At 49.1% G+C, this 24432-nt stretch overlaps 1 protein-coding gene and 1 non-coding gene across 2 annotated transcripts; both read right to left on the bottom strand.

Annotated features, from left to right (window-relative positions):
- Nucleotides 1–548: 548 nt before the first annotated feature.
- Nucleotides 549–18417, bottom strand: Gdf6 (growth differentiation factor 6). The gene is made up of 2 exons (XM_052717303.1): nucleotides 17905–18417; nucleotides 549–3477 (listed from the first exon to the last, which is right to left on the bottom strand). The coding sequence occupies exons 1-2, from the start codon at nucleotides 18311–18313 to the stop codon at nucleotides 2528–2530; spliced, it is 1359 nt and encodes a 452-aa protein (XP_052573263.1). The 5' UTR covers nucleotides 18314–18417; the 3' UTR covers nucleotides 549–2527.
- A 4585-nt stretch (nucleotides 18418–23002) lies between these two features.
- Nucleotides 23003–23109, bottom strand: LOC128097990 (U6 spliceosomal RNA). The gene has a single exon (XR_008214042.1). It is a non-coding gene; the product is annotated as a U6 spliceosomal RNA (small nuclear RNA).
- Between the last annotated feature and the right edge of the window lie 1323 nt (nucleotides 23110–24432).

Here is a 24432-nt window from a genome sequence, read left to right as displayed (position 1 = left end):
AATTCTCAGACTTGAACTTATACAAGAGTTTCCCAATGCATAGCAAACAAAGAAAAAAACACATTGTATGTACTGCCTGTGATAAATCATAGATGTGAGCAATAATCAGTAATTAAAGGAGCTGAGCAGGGCCCAGAGATGCAGCTGGCTGTATAGCACATGCTTAGCCTGCAGGAAGTCCTGGGTTCAATTCTAGAGACCATGTGATGGGACACAGGGTTATCAACAGTGTTAACAGTGGGCCGGGATTTGGCTTTAATTTTGTGAATGAAAAAAATCTTTTCAACAGTTATTGAACAGTGTTGAAGAAAAACAATGCTCATGATAGTGGCCTTTAAAATAATAGTATCTCCAAATAGTCTGGTACTGGAACAAAACACTGTGGGCAATAATTCCTTTAGAAAATGATTTCTATAGATCCAAATAAACCAGGCTGAATTATTAAGGGGAAAATGAGTTTAATAAGATGGTATTAACCAGATTCTATATCATCCAAGAAAATATACCATATAATGTTTTGAATATCAATCGACCTCTCATACCTTTAGTGTTGTCAAAATTTGTATTATAGTGAGGTAGACAGTTTCAAAAAACTCCCCATTAGACAGACTTAAATTTTTGTAATAATATTTAAGAAAACGATAATATTATGAAAGAATGAAATATCTGATTAATGCTTAACTTTGTACAACTCAAATATAAACTTTAAAAATATTAGAAATTATAACATTTGAGTGCATATAACGTTTTGTACATTAAGATGATTGCATGTTTTCTCTTTGCACTTTCAGTCATCTTAAATAAACAAATATATACAGCCTCAACAGAACAACAGTGCATCCAAAGCAAATGTGCATTTAAGTTATTTCTCCTGGACAAGTCTTGTCTTTTCTCGATTACCATTTTATATTACCAAGCATTAGCATTTCCACCCTTTCCTTGACAGTCTGTAGATCTCTGAACCAGACAAGCAACAGATTTAGACAGGGAGAGAACAAACCAGTCAGGGTACCCCCCAAAACATTCTGCAAACATTAACACACCTTTCTGGGTTTAAACTATTCCACAACAAGGCTGAGGAAGCCTACTTCTCAAAGGGCCTCTGCATGGGTAATGTTTGAAAAGAATCCTGGTCCAGACTGGGGGAAGGATGAGGTCTTGACCACCTAGGAACAGGTATTTTTCCCTGTGTGCTTTCTCCTGCTCCTTCTGGTTTCTTTCCTTGCTGCCTGTACCCCAGTTTCCACCCCAAGCTCAAGGTAACACTTGACTCTTCACAGTATCTCATTACTACGTTTAAAAAAACACCACCTAACTGGTAATTACAATCTAAAACATTTCTCTAGGGGGAGCCCTGGGCTATTGCTGGCTGTTAATCTCTCAGGAATGTCAGAAAGAGGGGAGGGGTCTTAATTTTTTAGAAACTTCAGAGGCAGAGGCTCCTGGCCCTTTCATCCTTTCCCTGCTTGGGGCCTGGCCCTTTATCTCCATCCTCCTGCGGGGCTATCATCTCCCCTCCTGAGGAGCGCTTCCACTTTTTAGGTCCTTCCCTCCTCCTCTTTCCTTCTTACCTTAATTATAGAGTTCCCTCCCTCGCCATTAAAAAAAAAAAATCTTTGCCTTAGAAGGAGGTGCTGGAATTTTTGACAAATTCTGTTTAAAGAAATCAATGAAAAACAGACATGAATGGCAAAGATCTTTGGGGTGGGCTACTTGCAGCCTTGGGTACTGCACCTCCCTGTCACCCGGTCAGAGCTAGGCCTTGCGGTTTCTCATTATCCTTCACGGGGTTCCACAGGGACTAATTCCTGTCATTCCATCCATACCGACTCCTTTCCCCACCAGCAACCGTAAAGGCATCCGGAGACCTGAGTCCACAGTGGTGGCAACTCCCAGTTCCCTGTGCTGGTTGAGGCCAGCACAGAGCTGATAAATTCATGGGAATGCACCAAAGAGAGAAGGGGGCAGCTTGGCTCCCGTCCCTCAAGCTTCTCTAAGGGCAAGACCCCTCCTGACTCCCTTATTCTTTTAGCCAACTCCCCTAATACTTCCTGTGCAGAAGCCAAGGGCATCAGCTGTGACTTGACTGGAAAGGCCCAAAGACCCTACTTTCTTACATAGGAAGAACCAACCAGTCTAAGATCTGAACAAAAGTGATGGGCTCTTTCTCTCACGTTTTCCTTCCCCCTCCCCAGTCCACGAAACACTTGTGAACAGATACGCATCTCTCCTCCTTCCATCTCCTATCAAAACCAAGGAGACACAAAACCCAAAGCCACAATAATAAAGAAAAGAAAAGAAAGAATCCTTGTCTAGTCTTTCCAGGGTGGCCAGGCAACCCTTAGCTGCTTCTGGGTTGGCGAGTGGAAGATTCTGGGAGGGCTGGGCTGCCTCCTCTCCCACTGCGCCTACTTTCATGCCCTCCCCCACTTGTGGCCTTTTCCAGGCCAGCTCCTGCTCCGCCTCTCCGTCTCTCCGCAGTCAGGCCTCCCTCCATGGTCCCTGGCCCAGGCAGCGGGCGGCACCGCTACCTGCAGCCGCAGGACTCCACCACCATGTCCTCGTACTGCTTGTAGACCACATTATTGCCCGCGTCGATGTACAGGATGCTGATGGGAGTCAATTTGGTAGGAACGCAGCAGCTGGGCGGGGTGGAGCCCGGGTCCATGGAGTTCATCAGCGTCTGGATGATGGCATGGTTGGTGGGCTCCAGGTGCGAACGCAGCGGGAAGTCGCACACGCCCTCGCAGTGATAGGCCTCGTACTCTAGGGGAGCGATAATCCAGTCGTCCCAGCCTAACTCCTTGAAATTCACGTGCAGGGGCTTTCTGCTGCAGCGCAGCCTGGACTTCTTGCCGTGTCGCTTGCCGTGGCGGCTGGCGAAGGCGGTGCGTCGCCGCCGGCGGCCGGGCGAGGGCAGCCAAGGCCCGGCGTCTGGGGCGCCCGACGGCGCTGGCCATGACCCCTCGGCTCCCGCAGCCTCCGCAGAGCCCAGCTGCTCGCGCATCTCCGCGAACAGGTTCTTCCGCTGGGATCTGGTGAACACGACGAGCAGGGCGCGCTCTTGGGGCGGCCTCACCCTCCGGCCGAAGCCCAGACTCCGCAGGTCCAGGGGCGGTGGCTGCTGGGAACCCCTTGCTCGTGCCTCGGTGTCCCCGGCGTCCAGCTCTCCCCAGGCTGCCCGCAACTCCAAGCACAGCTGCTTCCACGGCTGAGGGCGCAGGCCCTGCCACACGTCGAAGACTTCCCAGCCGGCCTGGGTTGGCCCCTGAAGATCCAGGGTCCTGGCGTCCAGCAGCAGTGGGGACAGACAGGGGAAGAGCTGCACGTGCAGCGGTCGGGCCGGTGGCCCCCAGGGTACTGGGGACGCCTGGCGATAAAGCCTCAGCTCTGCGCCCACCAGCTCTTCTTTGTCTGAGAGTGTGGACACATCAAACAAATACTTCTGTCTCCGGAGAGGAGTGTGCGAGAGATCGTCTGCGAGATAAAAAATAATTACAGTCAGTTTCACTTACCGAGAGATCAGCCCGGTGCTCTTCAGCAGTCCCCAAGAGGAAGTGGGAAGGAGGGGGCAGGCAGCCAGGGAGTCCAGTTCGGCCGCCCAACCACCCCCAGGCTCACCGCCTGGACCATACACTGCGTGGGGAGGAACCCCACCAGACAGGACCCCTTCTTCAGCTCAGCTGCTGCCTGGGACCGAAGTCTGTACTCCTGTGCCTAGGCCCCCCCTCAACAGGGTGTGTAACCACTAATATACCCTTGTGGTCGAAAGCCTGGGCTGCGCTTCCCCAGCACTTCTGTCCACGGGATCTCATCATTACTGCCTCAGATGTTACCTCTTCCAAGTGGCCATCCCAGACCACCCTGATCCAAAGCAGCCTCCCTGGGCCACTGTCTGGGGACCTTGGCTTATTATCTACAATTTCCCCATCTATATTTGTGACGAGGTCTTTCTTCCCCAGCCACCAGACACCCTTTCACAAGCCCACAGAAGCAAAGACAATAGCAAGACCTTGCTTACCCCAGACCCAGGGCCATGGGTGACCTAGAGTATATGCAGGTCAATAGGTGAGAAACTTGTAGAACAGCGATTTTCAATTTGCCTTTAAAGTGACAGAGTCTGCTTATCTAATTGATTAGGTATCTAAGAACAGGACCTGAGCATGAAGCGTTTGTGTGTTTACTGTGAACCTCTTTCCTTTAGACTCCAACGTGATTTATAGGTACAGCCATTCTATAAACCCACTAGTCCGGTCGTGTTGCTACCCCCCCCACACACACAGGGTTGCTGGGACATTTTAGGCCCAGCATGATGCAGACTGAATGAAGGGTTGCTGTGTCACTCCTCTCTTTTCCAGTCTTCCTCCCTCCTTCCAACAGATGAAAGAGTGACACAGCTTTCAGAAGTGGAGACTAAGCGATGAACTAGCCCGCGGGACTTAGACCCGCTGAGATCTTCAGCACTAGGGAAACAGGCATTCCTGGAAAGAGATACCCTCAGCCAGGGATACCTAGTCACAGGCGTGGCACGCCCCACCCCCTGCCCCACCATCCAATCTGATACTCTGTTTTACAATGAATCACAAAGATTCATTCTTTGGTTACAAGTGAGAAAAAGATATTTGTGACACACACAGACTGGCAGACTTTAAATTCCAAGGCAAATTCTTTAGGAGGAAGGGAAAATTAGACTCCTTTTCTGACACATTTGTGCATGCAGCCAACATCACTTCAATGTGCAAGGCGGAAAGCTAAGCAGATTCTCCTGGGCTGCCTTCCCACAGAATGTTTACAACCCAGCAATACAAGAATCCCCAAAGCCCTCTGCTCTCCCCAGAAGCTAGTAAAGTTTGCATCAATTTCAATAGAAAAAGTATGACCCGGTCCAGTCCAGCCCTCACTGCCTGTCCAGATGTAGCCTGGGGACATATAACCCAAGGATGCTGGCTCTGGAACCTCAGCCACACCCAGCCAGCACTCTGGGCTAACTGCTGGCTTGCTGCCTCTGCGGCACAGGCCTCCACCTGAGAAGGAGTTGTGAAAGGGGTTAGAGGGGTGAAAAGGGGAAAGCTGCTTCAGGAAGTTGATTTATGGAAGCCAAGACCTTCAAACCAACCAGTGGGAAGTTAACACACTTTCTCTTCCTTCGTAGAAAGCTGTGTCTGACAAGGGTGCTTAGCCACTACCCAGATCTTTGTATTTGTCACCCTGGGCTTCATTCACTTTCCTGCCTCTCTCCTCGTCCAGGCTGTGATGAGAAACACACACTGCAGACACACGCTGCACAGCTGAGTGTTGTGAGGGCTGATACCGTTCTAACCTTGCTTCCCACGCACAATTTGATGGGGTAGGTAAGTACTGTTCCCATTTCTATGGTAGGAAAATCAAGACCTGGGGGAATTAATTATCTAAAATAAGTGATGAAGTCGAGGGCAACGTTTAAATCTACTTAGTTCCCAAGCTTGAGTGTTTAGCCATGAGCCCCATTGCCTCAGCACTAGGGGTCAAATATGGAATTCTGGAAGCAACCACGAGTGGTTAGGGGCTAAAGGGAGGGGGGGTACCGACAAAACTGCATTCGTAGAGTTTGTTGGGAATAAATCCTGGCCTCCCTTGGGAAATGGTTTCCATCTCTGTTGTCATAGTTTGATATACCTGGTTGCTGGCTAGAGAACACAGGCAGTTACAAAGAATAATGACTTATTTCTTTACCTCTCCTGCAACATGGAGAGATCATCCTTCTTTTGCTTCCCTTATTTTTTTTTTTTAAGAGTAAGCTAATAAATGGTTAGTCTGTACAGTTGAGTCAAACTGAGGTGGGCATCTGTAGAGACCTGAAGAATCTGAAGATGCTTCAACCTTGAGTTGTCTGGTGACCTCCCTTACAAAACTATCCTACAAAGACTATTCTAAGACTCAAGAAGGACTGCAAATATGGCCTTCAGTCTCTATCTGTTCCCTTTTCTTCTTGTACTAGTCTACCACAAATTGGAAGGGTCCTACCTGGATACTTACAGTCACCCCAGTTCACAAGTCACACATCCCAGGCAAACACACACATGAGAGGTGTGAGCCTCTCTTGAGAATGCTGGGAAAGAAGCTGCCTGGACCATCGAAGTGGGTAAGGACCAGAATTCTGGGTCCAGGAACCTGGAGCTCAGTCTAGGTCAGTGACTGTTAATAACACACACACACACACACACACACACACACACACACCAAATACCAAAAAAAAAAAACAAAAATAACCTAGCATTATGAATATTTCATTGGACCTTGTTAGATACAAACATCATCTCAGGCTTCAGAGGCTTGGGGCTGCCTTTCTAGAAACATCCAGATGATGCTGATCCTGATGATGGCTCAGGGACTCACTCTGAGAACCACTAATATTGGTAGGGATTGGATTTCCCATTGTGTGGAGAGAAGAATCACTGCAGTAGAGACAGAGCAAAGCACCCAACTGTAGGTCGGGATCCAAGGCACTGCCACTAGACCATGCTATCTCTCTCTAGAATCCTTCTAGTTCATATAACCACTCTCATATTCTTGATAATTTCATCCACATGCCTTCTCAACAAGTCTCCAGAGCCTCTCTCTGACTCCTAAGCAGAGGACTCAAGAACGTAGCTGCTCTCTACAGATCCCCTCCAGTCCACATTCCCCACATGTTTGAACCTGCTTTGGAGCCCTATGCAGCAAAGACATAGTCAAGAAGAGACATACCATAGGTCTGGAATGTAGAGACCACCATACACAGTCACTCTACAAACACTTTACCAACTGACCTGGCAACCCAAAGCCTGGCCCAGCTGCCATGAGTCACCTGTGGCCAGGAAGCCTGTCCTTTGCACTGCCTTGCACACTCCTCATCCCCTAGTAAATCTTATATAAATACAGGTGATGTCATCATATAATTCCATTCCATGTATAAATGTGCACTATTGGTTTCTAAATCTATGGCACTTTCTCTCCTAAAAATGAGTTCTCTGCTTTAGTCTCTAAATTGGAAAATGGTCAGTAATTCACCACAAGACACTTCATCAAACTAATCTGTAATAGCTCAGCTCCCACTTCAGTTAACTCCGTGTTCTTGAGTATTGGACTCACAAATCTTTCAAGATACAACTGCAGGATTTCTTTTTCATTTTTCCCTGGAACATGAGTAGAAAAGAGGAGGAAGAAGAAGAGGAGTCAGATGTAACTGAAGAAAGTCCTTCACACATAGCAAATTGGCAATAATACAATAATTCAATAACACAGGCAAACCTCACACTGATGCTTCCCGTGTGGGGTGTTTGGGGCTTTGTTTGTTCATCTAACTGTTTGTGAAAAGGTATCCTTTGTAGTCCAGGCTGGAGTGGAATTCTCCATCCGCCTACCTTCCCCTGGGTAGTACTGATTACATCATCAATAGCTCCTAGTACAGAAGTTTTAAAAATTAAAATAGAAGGAGGATATTGGTTAAAAGATGTATCTCGGTCAGAATAAATATAAAAAGACGGGGCTTATAATTTAAAAAGAAGGATGGGGAGCAATTATAGGAACGGACTTCTTTCACAGTAAATGGATGAAGGACTCTAGAGGCAAATGCTAAAATGAAGAGGAAAAGATGGGGCCATAGAGACCACAGGCAGCCTGAGCTTGGTATACAAGGCAGCACATTCTTCCTTGGTACCCTCAAGTTACTTCTCCCTAAGGGGTTGCCTTCCAGCCAGCCCTCTAAAAACTTGCAGAGAGGAAGGGACCAGAACGGTGTTTTCCCAAGACATCACTGGAATCTTATACAGCTTAGGTCCCTCTTGAGGATTCAAATTGGATTTGTTTTTTTTCAGTGACCAGAACCAAGAGTGTATGTGTGATTCTCAAAGGTCCAGCAGGCCCTTCACACATTGATTGGTTTCTCATTCTCTAAATTAACTGAGACTCTGGATGGTTGTTGGTCAGACTCCAGCAACCTCCTCCATGGCCTGGCCATGTCTCCTGTGTCTTGCAGAGGCATAGAACCTGTAGTTAGTCTACAGCTCAGAAAGCTCAGATTATGTGGCCTTTCCCACTCACACACCCTAAGTAGGATTAGGTCTTGGGGTGCACAGATAATCAATAATCCATCTCTGCAAAGAACACTCCAGTACTCTTTGAGACTAAGCCTCTTTCCTGACCTCCAGCTTTTTGCAGACCTGGAAGTAGTTTTGGGTGCTAACTCAACACTGCCTTTGTGCAAAGCTCATGGAACTCATAAATTTGATGGCATCTCTCAGGCCCCTTCACCAAGCATTCAAGCTCTACTCCACTGTTCTATTCAGTTACAGGGAACAAACTTCAGAACACCAAGACTTAGCTTAACATCTTGCAACTGGTAACAGATCACGCTAGTTCCAAGAGAAGCCTCCAGCTCTTAGGACACACCCCTCTACATGGGCCTTATTTGTGCAGTGGAAGAAGAGGGAGGGGGAAGCCTGCCACCATTCATTTTTGGGCCTCAATGTGATCAACACTTGCCTGGGCTTCAGTTTCTCCAGGATGGGTCACCTTTTTCTTTATTAAATGGAAAATGTCCAAGCTCAGACTTCACAGATGTGTCTGGAGTCACTTCTGAGGGTCTGAGATTCAGCACCAACCTGAAGTATCAGGGTGTACTCAGGAAGTCCCTCCCTATGGTGTGAGAAGGCCTGTGGGGCAATCTATGCTTGGCCTAGTTACTGTGCCCCTACGATACAGTTGCCTCCTTGGCAGCTGAGATCTCATCCTTGCAAACTCTGGCCCTTTGCTAAACATTCCCATTAAGAAAATGTCTTGGGGGCTGGAGAAATGTCTCAGAGGTTAAGAGCACTGGCTGCTCTTCCAGAGGTCCTGAATTCATTTTCCAGCAACCATATGATGCCTCACAGCCATCTATAACAGGATCTGATACCCTTTTCTGGCCTGCAGATATACATGCAGACAGAGCACTCATACCAAAAGAAAGAAAGAAAGAGAGAGAGAGAGAGAGAGAGAGAGAGAGAGAGGGAGGGAGGGAGGGAGGGAGGAAGGAAGGAAGAAAAAAGAAGAAAAAAGAAAATGTTTTGGGAGCAACTGACACAGATCTTGTGCATGTTCCCACTTGAACTATTGTAGACCACCCAGAACAACAATGGTTATAATAGCAGACACTAGTGTAGTACTTACTATGTGCTGGGCACAATCTCAATCCTCAGCTTATGTAATCTTCATAGCCATCTGTGAGCTGATGGTTACACATTGTGGGGTGTGTGTGTGTGTGTTGCATGTACATATGTAAGTTAAGATTTCACATTGTACCTCATAAATATATGTAAATATTATGTCAACTAAAAATTTTAAAAATGTATTTAAAAAACCCACCTGTGAGGAAAAGCGATAAGCAGGAGAAGGTAATGCCAGGAGAAGAAGATAAATATTCCATGTTTTCTCCATTTCTGGAATTTATAAAGATGTATCTGAGGCATGAGATGGAAAGAGGGCTGCGTGTATGGAAGGGACAGGCAAGTTGGAAATACAGGACAAGGGGACAAGTCTGAGGAAAGTGCAGTAGTACAGATATGAACGTCACTGCAAGCCCGTTATTCTGCACAGTAAAATAATAATAAAGTGACTTTTCTAAATTCACCTCTGAAAAAAGGATTATTACAAATCAAAGCCCAGGGAGCTTCACAGAGAATGCGAAGCTGGCAGCTCAGTTCCTGTACCTGTGTCACCGCCTTAAACCCAACCCTTGATCTCTGTGCATGGTGAAAACCCTGAGAAGATTCCAGCTCTTCCTCACTGCTCATACCGGGAAGGAGGGGGAAACACTGCTGTCCACGAGCCATCCATCTCCTAAGCAGTACAGCTGAGAGATTACCACCACCATGACTTTCAGAAGACTATATCCAAAAAAATCTTGTTTCTTTTCTACAAAGTGGACATAATGATGGCAGCCCATAGGGCCACGGACAGACACAAGATGTGAGAAACCTCTGAAGATGTTATACAAATGTCAGTTACTACTGATGATGGGGATGTGTGTGACCATTTAGAGTCTGAAAGGCAGTTTATTTCAATCCTTATCTGTGACTTAGTGTTTTGATCACATGACTGACCAGCCTCAACTACAAAGTGGGAGAATCACCTATAGATCTGGCAGGATCATTGGCAAGCTCGGAGTCAAGGCACCTAGGCATCACATGGCACGTGGGAACTTACTACAGTGGCCTGCATTTTGACAGGAAGAGATGTATTTATCATCCTCTCAGCCTCCTTGAAGAACCATGGTCCAGCCCTTTCCACATGATTTCTAGGAGTAGAGGAGAAACACTGTTGGGCAACAAGAGGAATTTCTTCCCCTGCCATCTGAGTTCTAATGACAAGGCTTCTGAGACAGTGGCCTTGGAATGCATCATAGTGACCATTCTCTACCTTTTCATGTCACTTACAACACCTTCTCTTCCTCAGTGCCAAACGGCCACTGCCCTCCATTCCAACCTCACTAAAGACTGAGCCATTCTGTTCACAGGCAGCAAGGCAGTGTTGGGCTGTGCATTAGTCCGTAACTACCTGGCTGGGCAGATACAGCCCTGAGGAGCCTGCACTTCCCTCTCCCTGGTACATTTTGTAGGGTGTGATCTGTCTGCAGAACCGGTTATAGGTAGTAAGGTAAGGACACTCCCTGTGTGTACCTAAAAACAAACAAACAAACAAAACTACTCCCATGTAGAGGGAAGGAGGCATAGAAATGGACTCCTGGGTTGCAGCACTCAGGGTGGTATGCAGAGTCTGTCAATAGTAAGACCACCTGGGCGGCTCTGTCCGGAGGGAGCTACTGCTCACACTCCAACTGGCCCATCTTCTCAGTCTCTTCACCTCCTTGACGTCTTCACTGACAACTTGCCCGTTTTTCAGCTTTTTTGCCCCAACCCCCAGAACGCTCTGGGAACCATTCACAAATTCTCTGATTTTGCATAGTAGATCTATGCTTTTCTTCTCACATAAACCTAGGTCTGGTAGGCTCCTTGGTTAATGGTCTGGTCACCTGCCTGGATCCTGCAGAGAACTCCCAATGCTGGTACCAAGATCTGTTTCAGTAAGAAACAGTGAAGCTAAGGAGGGGAGCCTTCTCTCACCGGACTGAAACTGAGCCACTGATCCTCAGCCCAGCCTTAAAATGTAGTAACTCCAAACTCAGTCCTGCTCATTTCTGGGCAGCTAGGAATGCCAAAAAACCAGCTCTTTTCTGAGTATTGAGCACAGCCAACAGAAGCCTGGTTTTGTCTTGACAGATGAAACATATACTTTGGAGCTAAGTTGTTAAAATCTCTTCTGGTCACAGACTTGACTTACCAAAGTCAAAGAAACTTGCCCTGGCTTTTGTCTTTTCACCAGTATCTTACCCTGGGCTCCCAACCACAGCAGCTCAAATCTTAATTTAACCACATACAGCAGATCAAAACCAAATGGGTTTCCAGCCAGCTCTCCCAGCTCCCACCCCTCTTTTGCAAACAGTGGGAACAGCCAGTGCCACAGAGACCCAAGGTGCACCTCTTTCCTGAGGACCAGGGCTGAGTTGATTCGGTGGAGCAGGCTTTTCCTGCCTGTGAAGGAGTGAATCTACAAAAGCCCAGTGGAAGTAACACATCTCCTGGTATGAGTCCTGGGGCTTGCATTCCTGGTAGAATCTGGAACTCGACCCAGGTCCTAGGACTGTGGGCTTAGGCTCAAAAAGAGAAAGATAAGTGGATGTTTTATGCAGTTTCTCTTCCCAACTGACCCTGTAGCTGTAGGTGAAGGCCAAGGTTCGAAGAGGCACAGGATGGTGGGCAGACTTTCGCATTCCCAGTACCTAAGCCTCCTGCTTTGGAGAAGCCTCCTTAATATTCTCTGATGTGCTGGGCGAGGTGCGGTCTCTGAAGAAGAGATTACTCAAGTTGCTAATATTGCTCAAACTTTCAAATTTGTAGCAAAATGAGATTCCTAGCATCCTCTGCAGGCCACAGTCGGGTTTTTTTTTTTCCAGGCTTCCTCCCCAAGGAGCTTACAAGCTCAGGTATACTGGGAAGTGGGCAGCAGCTGGACTACTCATCTCCCTTAGAGACCAAACATGAACACTGCTTATTCTTGCCCTGTTCCTGCCTTCTGCCTTCCTCCTCATTCTCAGCGGGCATCAACTGTTGCCACAGACCAGCCTTTCTCTGTTCTTGTACTGCCCACTCTGATCCTTAAGCCTTGCCCAGACGCAGACGCCAGGCTCTAACTGCACAGCCCAGAGCTTCTCTCCACCAGATAGTATCCAGTCGTCTTTTAAGCTCCTGTAGTCCCTTACTGGAAAGTGGCCCTACTCTCCACCCTGAGCAGTACCAATGGGTGTACCTGAAAATAGAATGTGACCCTGGGACCCATTAGACCAACTGGAACCTATTTAATTCCAGTAGTCAGAAGACAGCATTTAACCCAAATTGAACTTCAAAAACATACAGGGTTTAGACTGGGTGTGTCAAAGGATCCCTGCAATGGGTCCTCATTCCTGCTTTCCATACCCAAAAGACTTCACACCATTCTTGTCCCTGATCCCACAAAACAGTAGTTGGTGCCAGGTTATTCAATAGTGAAGGGGTTATCGAACTAATACCTTTTATCGTACTTGAAAGCACCCAGGAGTTATGGTTGGATTGTCCAAGGTCAGTTGATGCAAGCAGCAGTCTGTCAAGAAGCAAAACTTCCTGTATCTGCCATATTTCTATCATTGCCCCTACCCCAAAAAACCACACAGCCCCTAGAAGGCATCTGTCTATGGATGAGTTGTGCTATCACCCCAGAACTCCTGGTGGGGGAAACAGGTTACACTAAAGTTCCTTTTGATACAAGACCAGTGTTCTTAGTTCCCAGAGGATCCAGGGACAGGTGCTCTGGTCAGAAAGGATGGTTTTTGGGTTCTGATTCATTTAGGAAAGGGACAGTTCAAAAACCTATAGGGTCCATGGCTCAGAAAAAATTTTTTTTAATGTGTAGAGATGAAGGAGGTGTTTGAGCACGTTTCCCTTCCCCTCCCCCACCAGCCACTGCACCCTGGGCAAGAGCCCCGAAGCCTCCAGCCTCCAGAGGGGGTGACCTTTGATGTCCTCAGATAAGCCTTTCTGGCCCAGAATCCTCCCGCAACCTGCACTCTGGCCCCACAGGATTCTAGGTTTTTTAGCATCTTGCTTTTCCCTTTTGGTGGCCTTTAAGCACATGGAGACAGTAACAGAGTTGAGCTACAAGCCTATAGGTTGGCTTGTGGCCTTAAATGTACCTGAATCATTACAACCAGAAGAGTAAGACAAACTTTGGAGCTTAAAACTTCCTTGTCTTCCCCCCGGGACTTTTCCCAGAGCCTCTGGTTAACCCAGCTATGGAAGATCCTTCAGCCTGAACCACAAAGCCAGCCTGTGCCCAGTCCTCTGCTGGCACCCCTCAAACACACACTTGCACGCTTAGCAAGCCCTTTCCAAGGCTGTTCTCTCTTTCCGGGGAAATAAAGCCTAGATTGGAACCTTCTGCCCAGCTTCCTCACTTGGCCGTCTGGTATGAATTAGTGTTTTTATAAGGGACTCAAACAAATCGAATACAAGGTCACCAAATAATTAACAGTTGCGAATTCCCTCCATCCCCATTAAAATACTTCCCTGCTTATATTTCATTTTCCGTTTGCCAACGACAACAGGGTCCAGGCAAAAGTGCTAGAGCTGCCGTGTGGATGACTGCACGCAGAAACCCACTGCTCTGCATCAACAGGATGGGACCGGCGGCGGCAAACTTCAATAGCAGGAATCTCCGCAGCTCTACAATGCCCCCCTCTCTCTGAAGTCTGTGCCTAGCACACCGCTGCCTCCTTGTAATCTTTGAACTGAAGATAACCAGACAAACTAGTAAGCAACCCGAAGCAGACTCGCCTGGACTCACCTATAAGGCTACCCAGCCCCTAAAGATACTTCCCTCTCCTCTGTGGTGTTATCTGTTCTTTGCAGTCTTGTTTCTGTAAAGGGGCTCGTAACAGCAGCACAACACTAGCAACTGTTCTTAATTCAAAGGCTCTGGGAAACCTGGCCCACAGAAGTATTCTTAGACTCAATTTCTGCCTTTCCCTCGTCTTTGAATCCTTGAGCGTTTTTTTCTTTTTTCTCTTCTACCTTGGCACTTACAAGTAAATTGCAAGGCAGGATCTCTCTCTCTCTCTCTCTCTCTCTCTCTCTCTCTCTCTCTCTCTCTCTTTCCCTCCTTCCCTCCATCCCCCCCCCGTGTGTGTGTGTGTGTGTGTGTGTGTGTGTGTGTGTGTGTGTGTGTCTGTCTGTCTGTCTGTCTCTCCTTTTTGCCTTTTCTCCACCTTCCCTCCTAAGTTCTAATTGTCTGCCTTGCCCATATCCCAGGGCTGGGAGTCTAGGGATTCGGAACTACTGATCTTTATGATACCATGATGTCTAACCTGGTTCATTCTGATCCTGTGTTCTCAGCTCCCCACCAGTGCACAGACACACTTTCTCTTCTCTACTTCTCTAAAATAATTTTTGAAGTACGACATGAAAGCATGTTAAAAGATCATCCATAAAGTAGTTAGCACTTCTACTAAACAAACACAAGAGGAAGCCAGGCATGATACGTATACAAATCCTTGCATCCAAAGTTCCATAAGAACTACTAATTGGATCTTTAAGGGCCACAGAAAGACGTTAAGCCAAAAAAACAAAATCTTTCATTTATTTTTTCCTTCTGCATCTCACCACAGTTCTTAGAAAGCCCCTTGTCCTTACCCTGTGTGTACAGTGTCCTGCTTTAGTGTTGTGTCTAGAATCTCATCTCTCACCAGCTGTGTGACGTGAGCAACTAAATTTCCCCGTCTTCCTTAATTCACCTCTAAAGCAATGCAGCAGCAGTAGGCGAGAATTAAGTGAGCTCATTCATGGCATAGCTTTTAGCACGGTCCTTGGCCCACAATAAAAGGTCAGTCTATCTTGGCTATTGTTATTTACCCTTCCAGGGCATTTTCAAAGCTTGCAGTAAGGCCTCCTTCGGGACTCCAGGAACAGGGAGCAGCTCTCAGGGTAGAAGGCCACGCTGTTTCTGTGGAGGCACCGCTCTCTTTCCTCACTTGGCGCGGGGTCTGTTACTGCCCTCCAATCTCAAACACCAGCTTCAGGTATAACTCTTAAGTTCTCAGGTGAGCAAGATCTTTAACGAATTCTGTGTGAGTCTCTTGGAGCTTGTGAATCGACTTCGAGACTCCTCCCCTAGAGGGACCCTGGCTCCTCCGATCCCAACCTACCACTCTGTGGCGATTTAAACTTCCCCTAGGCAAGGCGCCAAGTTAGTACGACCGGCTCCTCTCCTGGCTGGCCTTTTTTTTTTTTTTTTTTTTTTTTTTTTGCCTACCCACTCAGGGATTGGGGGAGGGGATGCTGAAGAGTTTGGCACGTTAAGAACCCCCGCGCGAGAGGGGCGGAAGTCCTCTCCAGAAGCCGGGGATGCGCGGTTAGTGGGTCCCTTCCATCACGGGAGACTAGACACCGTTTGATGTGTTATGACATGAACCCTCAATTAGATCGCTGAGTCGTAACACTCCAATCAGGGGCCCAATGCTAAGCAAGCCCCGGAAGGTCCAACCCGAGGTCACCGCCGGTGACACATCAAATCAAAATCAGGGAGAGGGAAAGTGAGGTTTTCCCTTTATCAAGCTGGGGCTGCAGCCAACAATCCAGCCCCTCCTCCGCGTACCCCTCCAGTCCCTCTCTGCCCCCCCCCCAGCTCCTTTACACCCGCGCGACTTGCCACAAGCAGCATAGCCCTCCAAGAGTCCTCGCTGTCTTCATAGTTTCCTTCGAACTTAGGGGGTGAGGAGGGGATAGAGCCTTTGAAGCTACGGTCCAGGGTCTTGGTGCTCTGAATTCGGGACCTCTGGCAGCCCTATGCCCAACGCATTCTGAGGTTAAATCCACAATCCTGCTGGCCTCACAAGCGTGGGTGGCTAGGGAAGAGTGTTCCTCCACTCCCCAGACCCCATCCAGTACTCAAGGAGCCTGGGGGCTCCCAGCACCGTTCATGGACTCTAGGTTGTCTGGGTGTCACAGGGCAAACAAGGGTTGTTGAGTGCTCCAGTCTATGCAGGTCTAGGGGCCCCAGAGACAGCCTTCCATGCTTGCCGAAATTCCAAAGTCATCTATAGATACCTTGGAACAGCCTACAGTACCCCTTGGTCCCGTGCCAACTCTCAGGGAGTAGTGTGAACCATTAAGGGTGCCTGCCTGAGGTAGGAGAGGGGCATTTGTCACTTCCCGGGAAAAGAAGAGAGTACCAAATCGCCTGCTCGTTTAGGCCTCTCGGATTTCCTCCCTTAGCACTGTTCTCTGACTTTCTATCGCCTCTGCTTTGGCGATGGTATTAGAGGCACTAGGAGGTTAACTGAGAAGTTGCAGGGGGAGAACCGCGCAGCAACGCTGCAGCGTGATAAGGAGCTGGCGCTGCGCGGTAGTACCCAGGTCCAAGACCTAGTAGCAGCAATACGAAGAAGCCACGTGTTTTTGGAAAGGTGACTTTATTATTCCTAAAATCATCATAAAATACGGCGGCGTTAATTTGCCGTCGAGACCTTTCAGCAGCTCATAACCCAGCTGACCTCGGATTGCAGCTGCGTACCTGGCGGGGCCAGAACCTTGGCTGAGAAGGAAGCAGCTTCGAGGGAAGGCTGGTGGCTGGACACGGAGTAAGGCTTGGGGCAGGTGGGCGAGGGGGACATTAGCCTACTCTGGAAAGGTTCGAGAATGTGAGGGCCATAAAGGTGGGTAGATGTAGCTGAGCAGTTCCCTCTGCCCAATCCCGGGACTTTTGGGTTTCTGGATACTTTCACTGAACCTGAACCTGCAAGTTGAGGAACAACCGAAGCTAAGTCTGGGAGTATGGGAAGCAACTGGCTGCCTAAATCTCTTAGCGCCTCTCACCTTCTCAGTACCCTCCTCTCTGTCCACCGTCCCTTCCCTTTTCTCTCCCCCTTTCCTGCTTTTTCTGAATTTTTTTTTTCCTCTCTGGGAGCCGGTGGAACTTTCCCCAGTATCTGAGGTTTAATCAGAAGACTTTGGTCATGCCCTGCATCAGCGATGAGAGCAAGAGGGCACGCTCGGAATCCCACAGACCCATGCATTCTGTCTGGCACAGAGCATGAGGGTTGGGTCCCCTAGATGCTCAGAGAGAAGAGCGTTGTCTGTCTGAGGTGGATGTGTACACTCCTGTAGTGCTTTAAGAACCCCACACTTTCAGCGGTCCCTGTTTGAGCCCATCCTGTGGGCTGTGGCTTGAGAACTATCAGGTGTGTGGAGGGGGCGGTACCAGAATGTCCCCCACACCCTGCGCAGGGCTGCAGAGGAACCCACAGGACTGCGGGATCAAGGCACTGCCTGTCATTGATCCTAGACTCGCTGCCTTGACGGACTGACCACCATGTGCCGGCTTTTCCTTGAGAGACAGGAGGCTCCAGGCTTTCTAACGCCCTCACAGATGCTCTAGGGTCAGCATCCCTCACAAGCTTTGGCCACAGGGTCCCCCAGTCCTTTCTCTTAACGTTCTCCACCTTCTTTTATTTGACCGCCTCCTCTCTTTCGCTACACTTCCTCCTCCGGCTACCAGAACAGTGACCACCACGATGCTTTCGGCAAAAGACGAGAAAACAAAGAAGAAAAAGGAGGGAAGAAAAGTAAGAGAGTAGGGAGGACTACAGGCTGAAGAAAATCTGCAGCTGCACTCAGAATTTGGGGCTTGAGAAAAGAAAAAGGAGGAGGTGTCCAGAATGGGAAGGGAATTCACAAAAGCAACCTCCTGCGGGAGCCGGGGCAGCGCTCTGGCTGAGGCGCTCCAGCGGGAGAGGAGTCGGGCGCTTTCTTTGCCACTTACCCAGTCCTCTGTCTACAAAGCTAGTGATCGTATTAGCTGACTTGGAAGACTGGAAAAAGCTGGCATTGATGCCCAGCTTCTCGGCAATGGAGTAAGTCCTGTAGATTGACAGCATGTACTCGTGGGGTACCACGCGCGGGCCCCTGCCCGGAGGCTCCTGCCCCTGAGACTGTCCAGGCGGCCGCCGCCGGAGTTCGCTCTGCCGCGGCTGGTGCTCCTGGGGCGTCCGGCCCTCCTCACTCTCCTGTGCCGTCCGCGGCATCTTCCCTTCTTTGCGGCTCCGCGCGTCCTTGGTGGAGTCCAGTTCAGTGGAGGAGGACGAGGAGATGGAAGCCTGTTGGAAACCCGGCAAATCCCAGAGGAAGCTGATGAGGAAGATCGCCGAGAGCAGGACCCTAGGAGTGTCCATGGCGAGCGAGTGGCTGAGTTTCCCGGAGAGACGGCGGCGACAGCGGCGGCGGCGCTGGGCGCGAAAGGCACCGAGCAGCTGGACAGCGGCGGGGGCCGCGTTCCTCCTGCAGACTCCGAGTGCGGGGAGCCGGGTAGCAGCTACACAAACCCCGGCCCTGCCACGCCCCCTCCCGCCCCTCGACGAGGCGGGGGGGGGGGGGAGGGGAGGGAGAGCGGCCGGGGAGGGGGGGTGAGGAGGGCGGCGGGTAGTGCGGGCAGGAGGTGTGGAGTGGGGGGCGGCGGCGGGCTGGGGTAGCGGCGGGGCGCAGCGCCCCCGCGGGAGGCGTGCGAGGTGAGAGCTGGGAGCGCCCCGCAGAGTCGGGAGCGCAGGCGGAGCGAGCGGGAACCGAGCGCCGCTGTCTCCGGGCTGGGGAGCGAGAGTCCGCCCGGGCTGGGGAGCGAGAGATCGCCCGGGCTGGGGAGCGAGAGTCCGCCCGGGCTGGGGAGCGAGAGTCCGCCCGGGCTGGGGAACGAGAGTCCGCCCGGGCTGGGGAGCGAGAGCCCGCCCGGGCTGGGCAGCGAGAGCCCGCACGCAGCACCAAGGGCAGGCTAGCAAAGGCGGGGAAGCCCACCCTCCGCAGCGCTGCGCAGCCGACCGTTCAAGCCGGCTGGCTGCCCGCACTTTCCTGGGAGTCAGAGGCCTGGGAATCCAGGGACCCGGGGAGCCGCAGAGGCGGTGGCCAGAGATGGCTCGGAGCGTGTGCTTCTGCTGCAAGCTGCGCGGTGGTTCGCGGTGATGGCACCTTCTCCTCCCCTCCGGTCACCCTCCTAGCGGGCCGTTAGCACTCCTTCAGGGCTCAGCCCTGAGCCGGGGAAGCCAGCGCAGGGGCCAGCCCCACACAGCTCCATTCTCTCGGTAGGATGCTGCTTTCCACAAAGACCAGCGTCTATCCCCAACCTTCGAGGTCAGGCAAAGGCCACCAGTCTTCAGAGTTTGGACCGGTGCTCAGAGCTGCTACGCTCCCCTGCAGGCCCCAACCTCTCCTCTCGTAGACCCCAGCCTCTGGCGCTTGCTCCAGCTGCTTCATTTCTCTTTCGTGTGATCCCCGGTTTCTCTGGCCCCTTGGGGGCTTGCCTCCCTCTTCTGCACCCAAACTTCCCCGTTCCTCTTTCGTATTGTCTTCAGGACTTCCTTCTTCCCCAAGTTTCTTCTCCACCCCCATCACACCCCCACCACCCCTCGGTCTGCTTTTCTTCTTCTGGTGTCCTCCCAACTCTCTGTTTCCCACCCTTTCTCTCCCCCCAACCAGACCCCTCCCTTCGCAGCTCTACCCTAATCTGTTTCTTTTCAGCCCAGCCTCGCCCCATCACGGGTTTCCTTTATCTGTCCCCAGATTCCCAGTGTCTTCCCCGCCCACCGCCCCGCGGTTCCCGGAGCCTGGACGCCGCTACACTTGGCGGTGAAGGGTTGAATTCTCCCAGACTGCACTCCAGACGGGAGTTGTCCAGAGCCTCTATGGGCTGGGGTGGGTACTCAAGCACCAACCTTAAACGCCCTCCTGCAATCATCCCACTTTCGTGGATTTAAAAACAAGGAAAGAAAGAAAAAGACTCAAAGAGAAGTGACTTTTCCAAGGCCATTCAGCCAAGGATAGACCCAGGGAGGAGTGGCTCTGGTACCACCCCTTGGGATGCCTGGTGTCCAGCTGGAAAGCTGTCGGGTTTGGTCTGAGGTGACTGTTTCTCTGTGGGCTCTCCACTCTGCCCCTTGCCTTTTTTTTTTTTTTCTTCTTTGGGACCTTAAAGGCCTGAGAGCACGCTAGGGGAGGCAGTTTTGCTCTTCCTGTCTCTTTCCTCTGACTTCCTTAAGGTCAGAGGCATGCCTCTCACCCTGGGCATCTGCCTCCACGCCTCGATATAGCAAAATACCCACAGGGAAGCTCTGTGTCAGGCATGGCTCTATGAAGTTTGCAAACAGTTTTCACTTGATCTTCATAACGAGCCTGAGACCAGGGCTGTATTATCTCCATTTTACAGGAAGGGAAAGTGAGGCCCAAGATCACACTGCTTCAGAGTCTGTACCCTTAATTGCTAGGCTACTGAGTGTGGCTGCTTTCCTCTTGGTTGCCCACCCATGGTTAGTTAGCTCCTGAATGCCAAGCCACGACCTGTCTTGGACTTGAAGGTGCTTCCTCTAGTTCTGTCCTTTTTTCTGGGATTTAGATGATTTATTGTCATTTCACCAGCTTAAGGATGTGAAAGGAGAGGAACGGGAATTTTAAATAATACTTGGCAGATATTTATCTACGTTGACAAAATGACCTCTCTGCTCATGCTCCTTCATTTTCGGTGCACATGTTCTTCTCAGAGTACTGCCATCCAGAGAGGACACCCTGGGCACCTAACATTAATAGCAAACCCATACCCTTCAGATACCTGCCTCTCCCTCCTCCTCTCCCTCCTCCCTCTCTCTTCCCCTCGGCAGCTTCTCACCATTTCTCTTGGAAAACCACAAGTCACCCCTGGGTCCTCACCTTTCCTTGTGTCCGGCTGCTTCCCTGCTCTCCCTATGTCCAGCTGCTTCCCTGCTTGTGCTGCCTATTGGCCGACATTGCCTCTTGCTCCTGTACACTGACCATGAAGTGACATCCAGGAGAGTGGATGACATCCTCCTGTGGTCTGTCTGCATCCCTTCCCTCTGCGAAATGAACATTCGTACTTTATGTTGTCATGATTTTCACTTCTGGTACCACAGTGTCTGTTAATGACGAGTCATGGTTTTAGATCCTTCTGGTTCAGTAGCCATGTTTCCTGCTCGAAAAGGCAGCCTCCATCTCCACTCACTCTGCCCACAGCAATTATCTGCTGCGAGTTACCAGTAAACAGGAAACAAGGCAGTGCAAGCCAGCAGTCCCATTGCCTATGGCTTACAGCCCTTCAACTGACTAGATGGTCATGTAGAAAGGCAAGTCAGGGACCACAAGGAATGTGGGTGGGCTCCTGTCTTCAGGATTACCTCAGGGCAGATGTTCCTCTCACTGTTACCAGCCTTGGATCTGTGTGAAGAAAGTTCTCTTTGCCAAAAAGGCTATTGTGATCATTTTACAGGTGAGTAACACACTGACAAATCAACCCGAGGACTGGAGGTCACCAGCAAGTCAGAAATACAACCAAGAGTCAAGCCGTTCAGACTCCTAAGCCAGCGTTTCCTATAGTTAAAACGTCCTCTAAGTATGCTTTAAAAAGAAATCCACCCCGTGTTAACAAGGCTTCACTGAGGCCATTGCTCCAGTCTCCTCCCACCACCCCCCTCCCGTGTGTGTGTGTGTGTGTGTGTGTGTGTGTGTGTGTGTGTGTGTGTGTGTGTGTGTGTGTGTGTGTGCTGTGATGGTAAAACTGTAAGGAGCAAACTAAACCATTGCCAGATCTGCTTTTAGGTTTCCACACTACACACTGAGTCTTTGAAATACTGCTATGGAATTTTAAGTTTCCAGCCTAGTCTTAGATTCTCTAATCACTTCTTGGGCACTTTCTTCTGGGAGGAACATTTTGAAACAGTGAGAATTTCTTGACATGCCGTGAAGAGAGTCTGGTGGGAGCTTGGCTCTGATAGCTTTCAGACCAGAATCAGCATCAGACACACACCTAGCTACAGACATCTGTGGGACACGGTATCTCCTGCCCCCCTGTGGATGCTGGGAGAATTACTGCTCATAGACAGAACTGCTTGATCAAGGACTAGTAATCCCAACTAACATCTTTCAAAGAAATTATTTAAAGGAATTGGGGAATCACACTTAAAGTGTACGTAAAATTTGGCAACAAACATTCATAGATTATAGATATGTCTACAGAGAAATACAAGATCAAAATCAAATAAAATTGCCACATTTATTATCGTCTTAAATTTGTGTTCTTACAGTTTTAAATGATTATTTCATATTGGACCAGGGAGAAAAATTTCTCTTTAGTAAAAAAAAGGAGTCTTTTCTCAGTGAGGATGGGGTAGGTGGATAAAGCCTCTAATCCCAGCAGTCAAGGAGACAGAGGCAGGGGGCTTCTCTGAGACTTTGAGGCCTGCCTAGTCTAGTAGCAATTCCAAGCCAGCCAGGACTACATGATGAGACTCTGACTCAAAACAAACCAACACACCTTCCCTTTAGTTATTTAATATTTTGAAGTATTATTTGAAGAGCTGTTTCTTTTCAAAAAGTGTCTGACCTGTTAGTATAGTGTAACTCCAACCCCATAGGAAGGAGCCCTTATTTAAGGGGCCCAGGAAATGCACTCCTGGAAGGTGTCAGGAAATACCTACAGGGTCATGTGAATGGGATCACTTCTTTGAGGTACTGTCCTATGAGGACAAGAATAAAATATAAACACTTTCTGGTAGGATCTGAATTTGTGTTTTACTATCATACACTTCTGAATAAGTTGATGAACTGGCAACCCAATAAGAGCAAATACTGGAAATGGCCCTCAAGAAATGAGATTTTATATGGGTAAGTTTTGATTATAAGAAAGTAATTGAAAATGACTATGGATAGCTGTGGCTTTACAACTCAATGTCTTTGTGTTCCTGGAGCTCCAGGCACTGGGGTTAACAGGTAGGGCTGGTGTGTCCTGTGTTTGCTTTAGCTTGAACATTCCTGCTTTACTATGTTTTTGACATTTTCATCAAATCCCATTTTTAGAAAAGGTCTTTTTTTTTTAAATGGGATGCTTCATGAATTTGTGTGTCATCCTTGCACAGGGGTCATGCTAATCTTCTCTGTATCATTCCAAGTTTAGTATATGTGCTGCCGAAGTGAGCACTAGAAAAGGTCTCTTAAAAAAGTAAAAAGGAGTCGAGAGATGGCTCAACAATTAAGAGCACTTCCTAAGGCTAGGTGGGGGAGCACACCTTTACTCCCAGCTCTTGAGAGACAGAGGCGGGTGGATCTCTGTACGTTCAAGGCCAGCCTGGTCTACACAGGTGGATCACTGTACGTTCAAGGCCAGCCTGGTCTACATAGGTGGATCTCTGTATGTTCAAGCCAGCCTAGACTACATAGGTGGATCACTGTATGTTCAAGGCCAGCCTGGTCTACATAGGTGGATCACTGTATGTTCAAGGCCAGCCTGATCTACATAGGTGGATCGCTGTATGTTCAAGGCCAGCCTGATCTACACAGGTGGATCACTGTATGTTCAAGGCCAGTCTGGTCTACATAGGTGGATCACTGTATGTTCAAAGCTAGACTGGTCTACATAGGTGGATCTTTGTATGTTCAAGGTCATCCAGGTGACTCACAGTTACCTGTCACTCCAGTTCCAGGGGATCTGATGCCCTCTGACCTCCTCAGTTGAACTCCTGTACACAGGATGCACATGACCTCACACAGGCCTATACACACATATTAAAAATCATTTAGAAAGAATAGTATTTGCTTTAAGTATAGCAAATGAGGACCAGGGAAATGGCTCTGTCTGTAAAATGCTTGCCACGTGAGCAGAAGGTCCTGAGTTTGATCCCCAGCACCATAGTAAAAACTTTACAATAGAGTAAAGCTCTAGATTCAACGGCAGACATTGTCTCAATGTGTAACATGGAGAATGGTAGAGGACTCCACGTGATTGAGCACACAAGTGTGTGAGGTCCCTTCTCCACAAGTGTGCACACACATGTGAATACACACACACACACACACACACACACAAATAATTCAGAAAGCGATTGATTGCGGTGGATAACTGAGCTGTGCAAGCACATCGCACACACAAGAACAGGTACACACCAAATTTTTTAATTAAAAAAACCTAAGAAAAAGAAAAGCTATTGGTGTAGAGTGAGGGTGGCATTCCCCGGGGCAGGTCAAAGATGAAGTACAGTGGGGTCCTGAGCAGCTGGAGGGAAACCTAGTCTGTGTTCATCTTAGGGAAGAGAAAGGGCAAAAAACAAACCATAAAACATCTCAACGTAAGCTGGGAAGCCATGAGCCTCATTGATTCTCCTTGCTTTACACACTTTATACAGTCTTACTATTCTATTTCTTTTTTTTAAATCCAGAGTTCTTTTGCATAGGATAATAAACATGATGTGATCTTCTTCCCTCCCTCCCTCCCTTCCTTTCTCCCTCCCTCCCTCTTTTTAGACAG

This window comes from Peromyscus californicus, unplaced genomic scaffold (assembly GCF_007827085.1).
Source record: "Peromyscus californicus insignis strain IS unplaced genomic scaffold, ASM782708v3 Scaffold_5__1_contigs__length_169319896, whole genome shotgun sequence".
Classification (NCBI taxonomy): Eukaryota; Metazoa; Chordata; class Mammalia; order Rodentia; family Cricetidae; genus Peromyscus; species Peromyscus californicus.
The sequence above is the reverse complement of the archived record's forward strand: the minus strand, read 5'-3'. Positions and strand labels throughout refer to the sequence as shown.

What these genes read in the sequence shown, in the direction of transcription:
- Gdf6 (XM_052717303.1), bottom strand. Translation starts at nt 18,313, where the DNA reads ATGGACACTCCTAGGGTCCTGCTCTCGGCGATCTTCCTCATCAGCTTC. An exon ending in CTTTGTAGACAGAGGACTGG is followed by an intron (nt 3,478 to 17,904) that starts GTAAGTGGCAAA and finishes TTTATCTCGCAG; the next exon opens with ACGATCTCTCGCACACTCCT.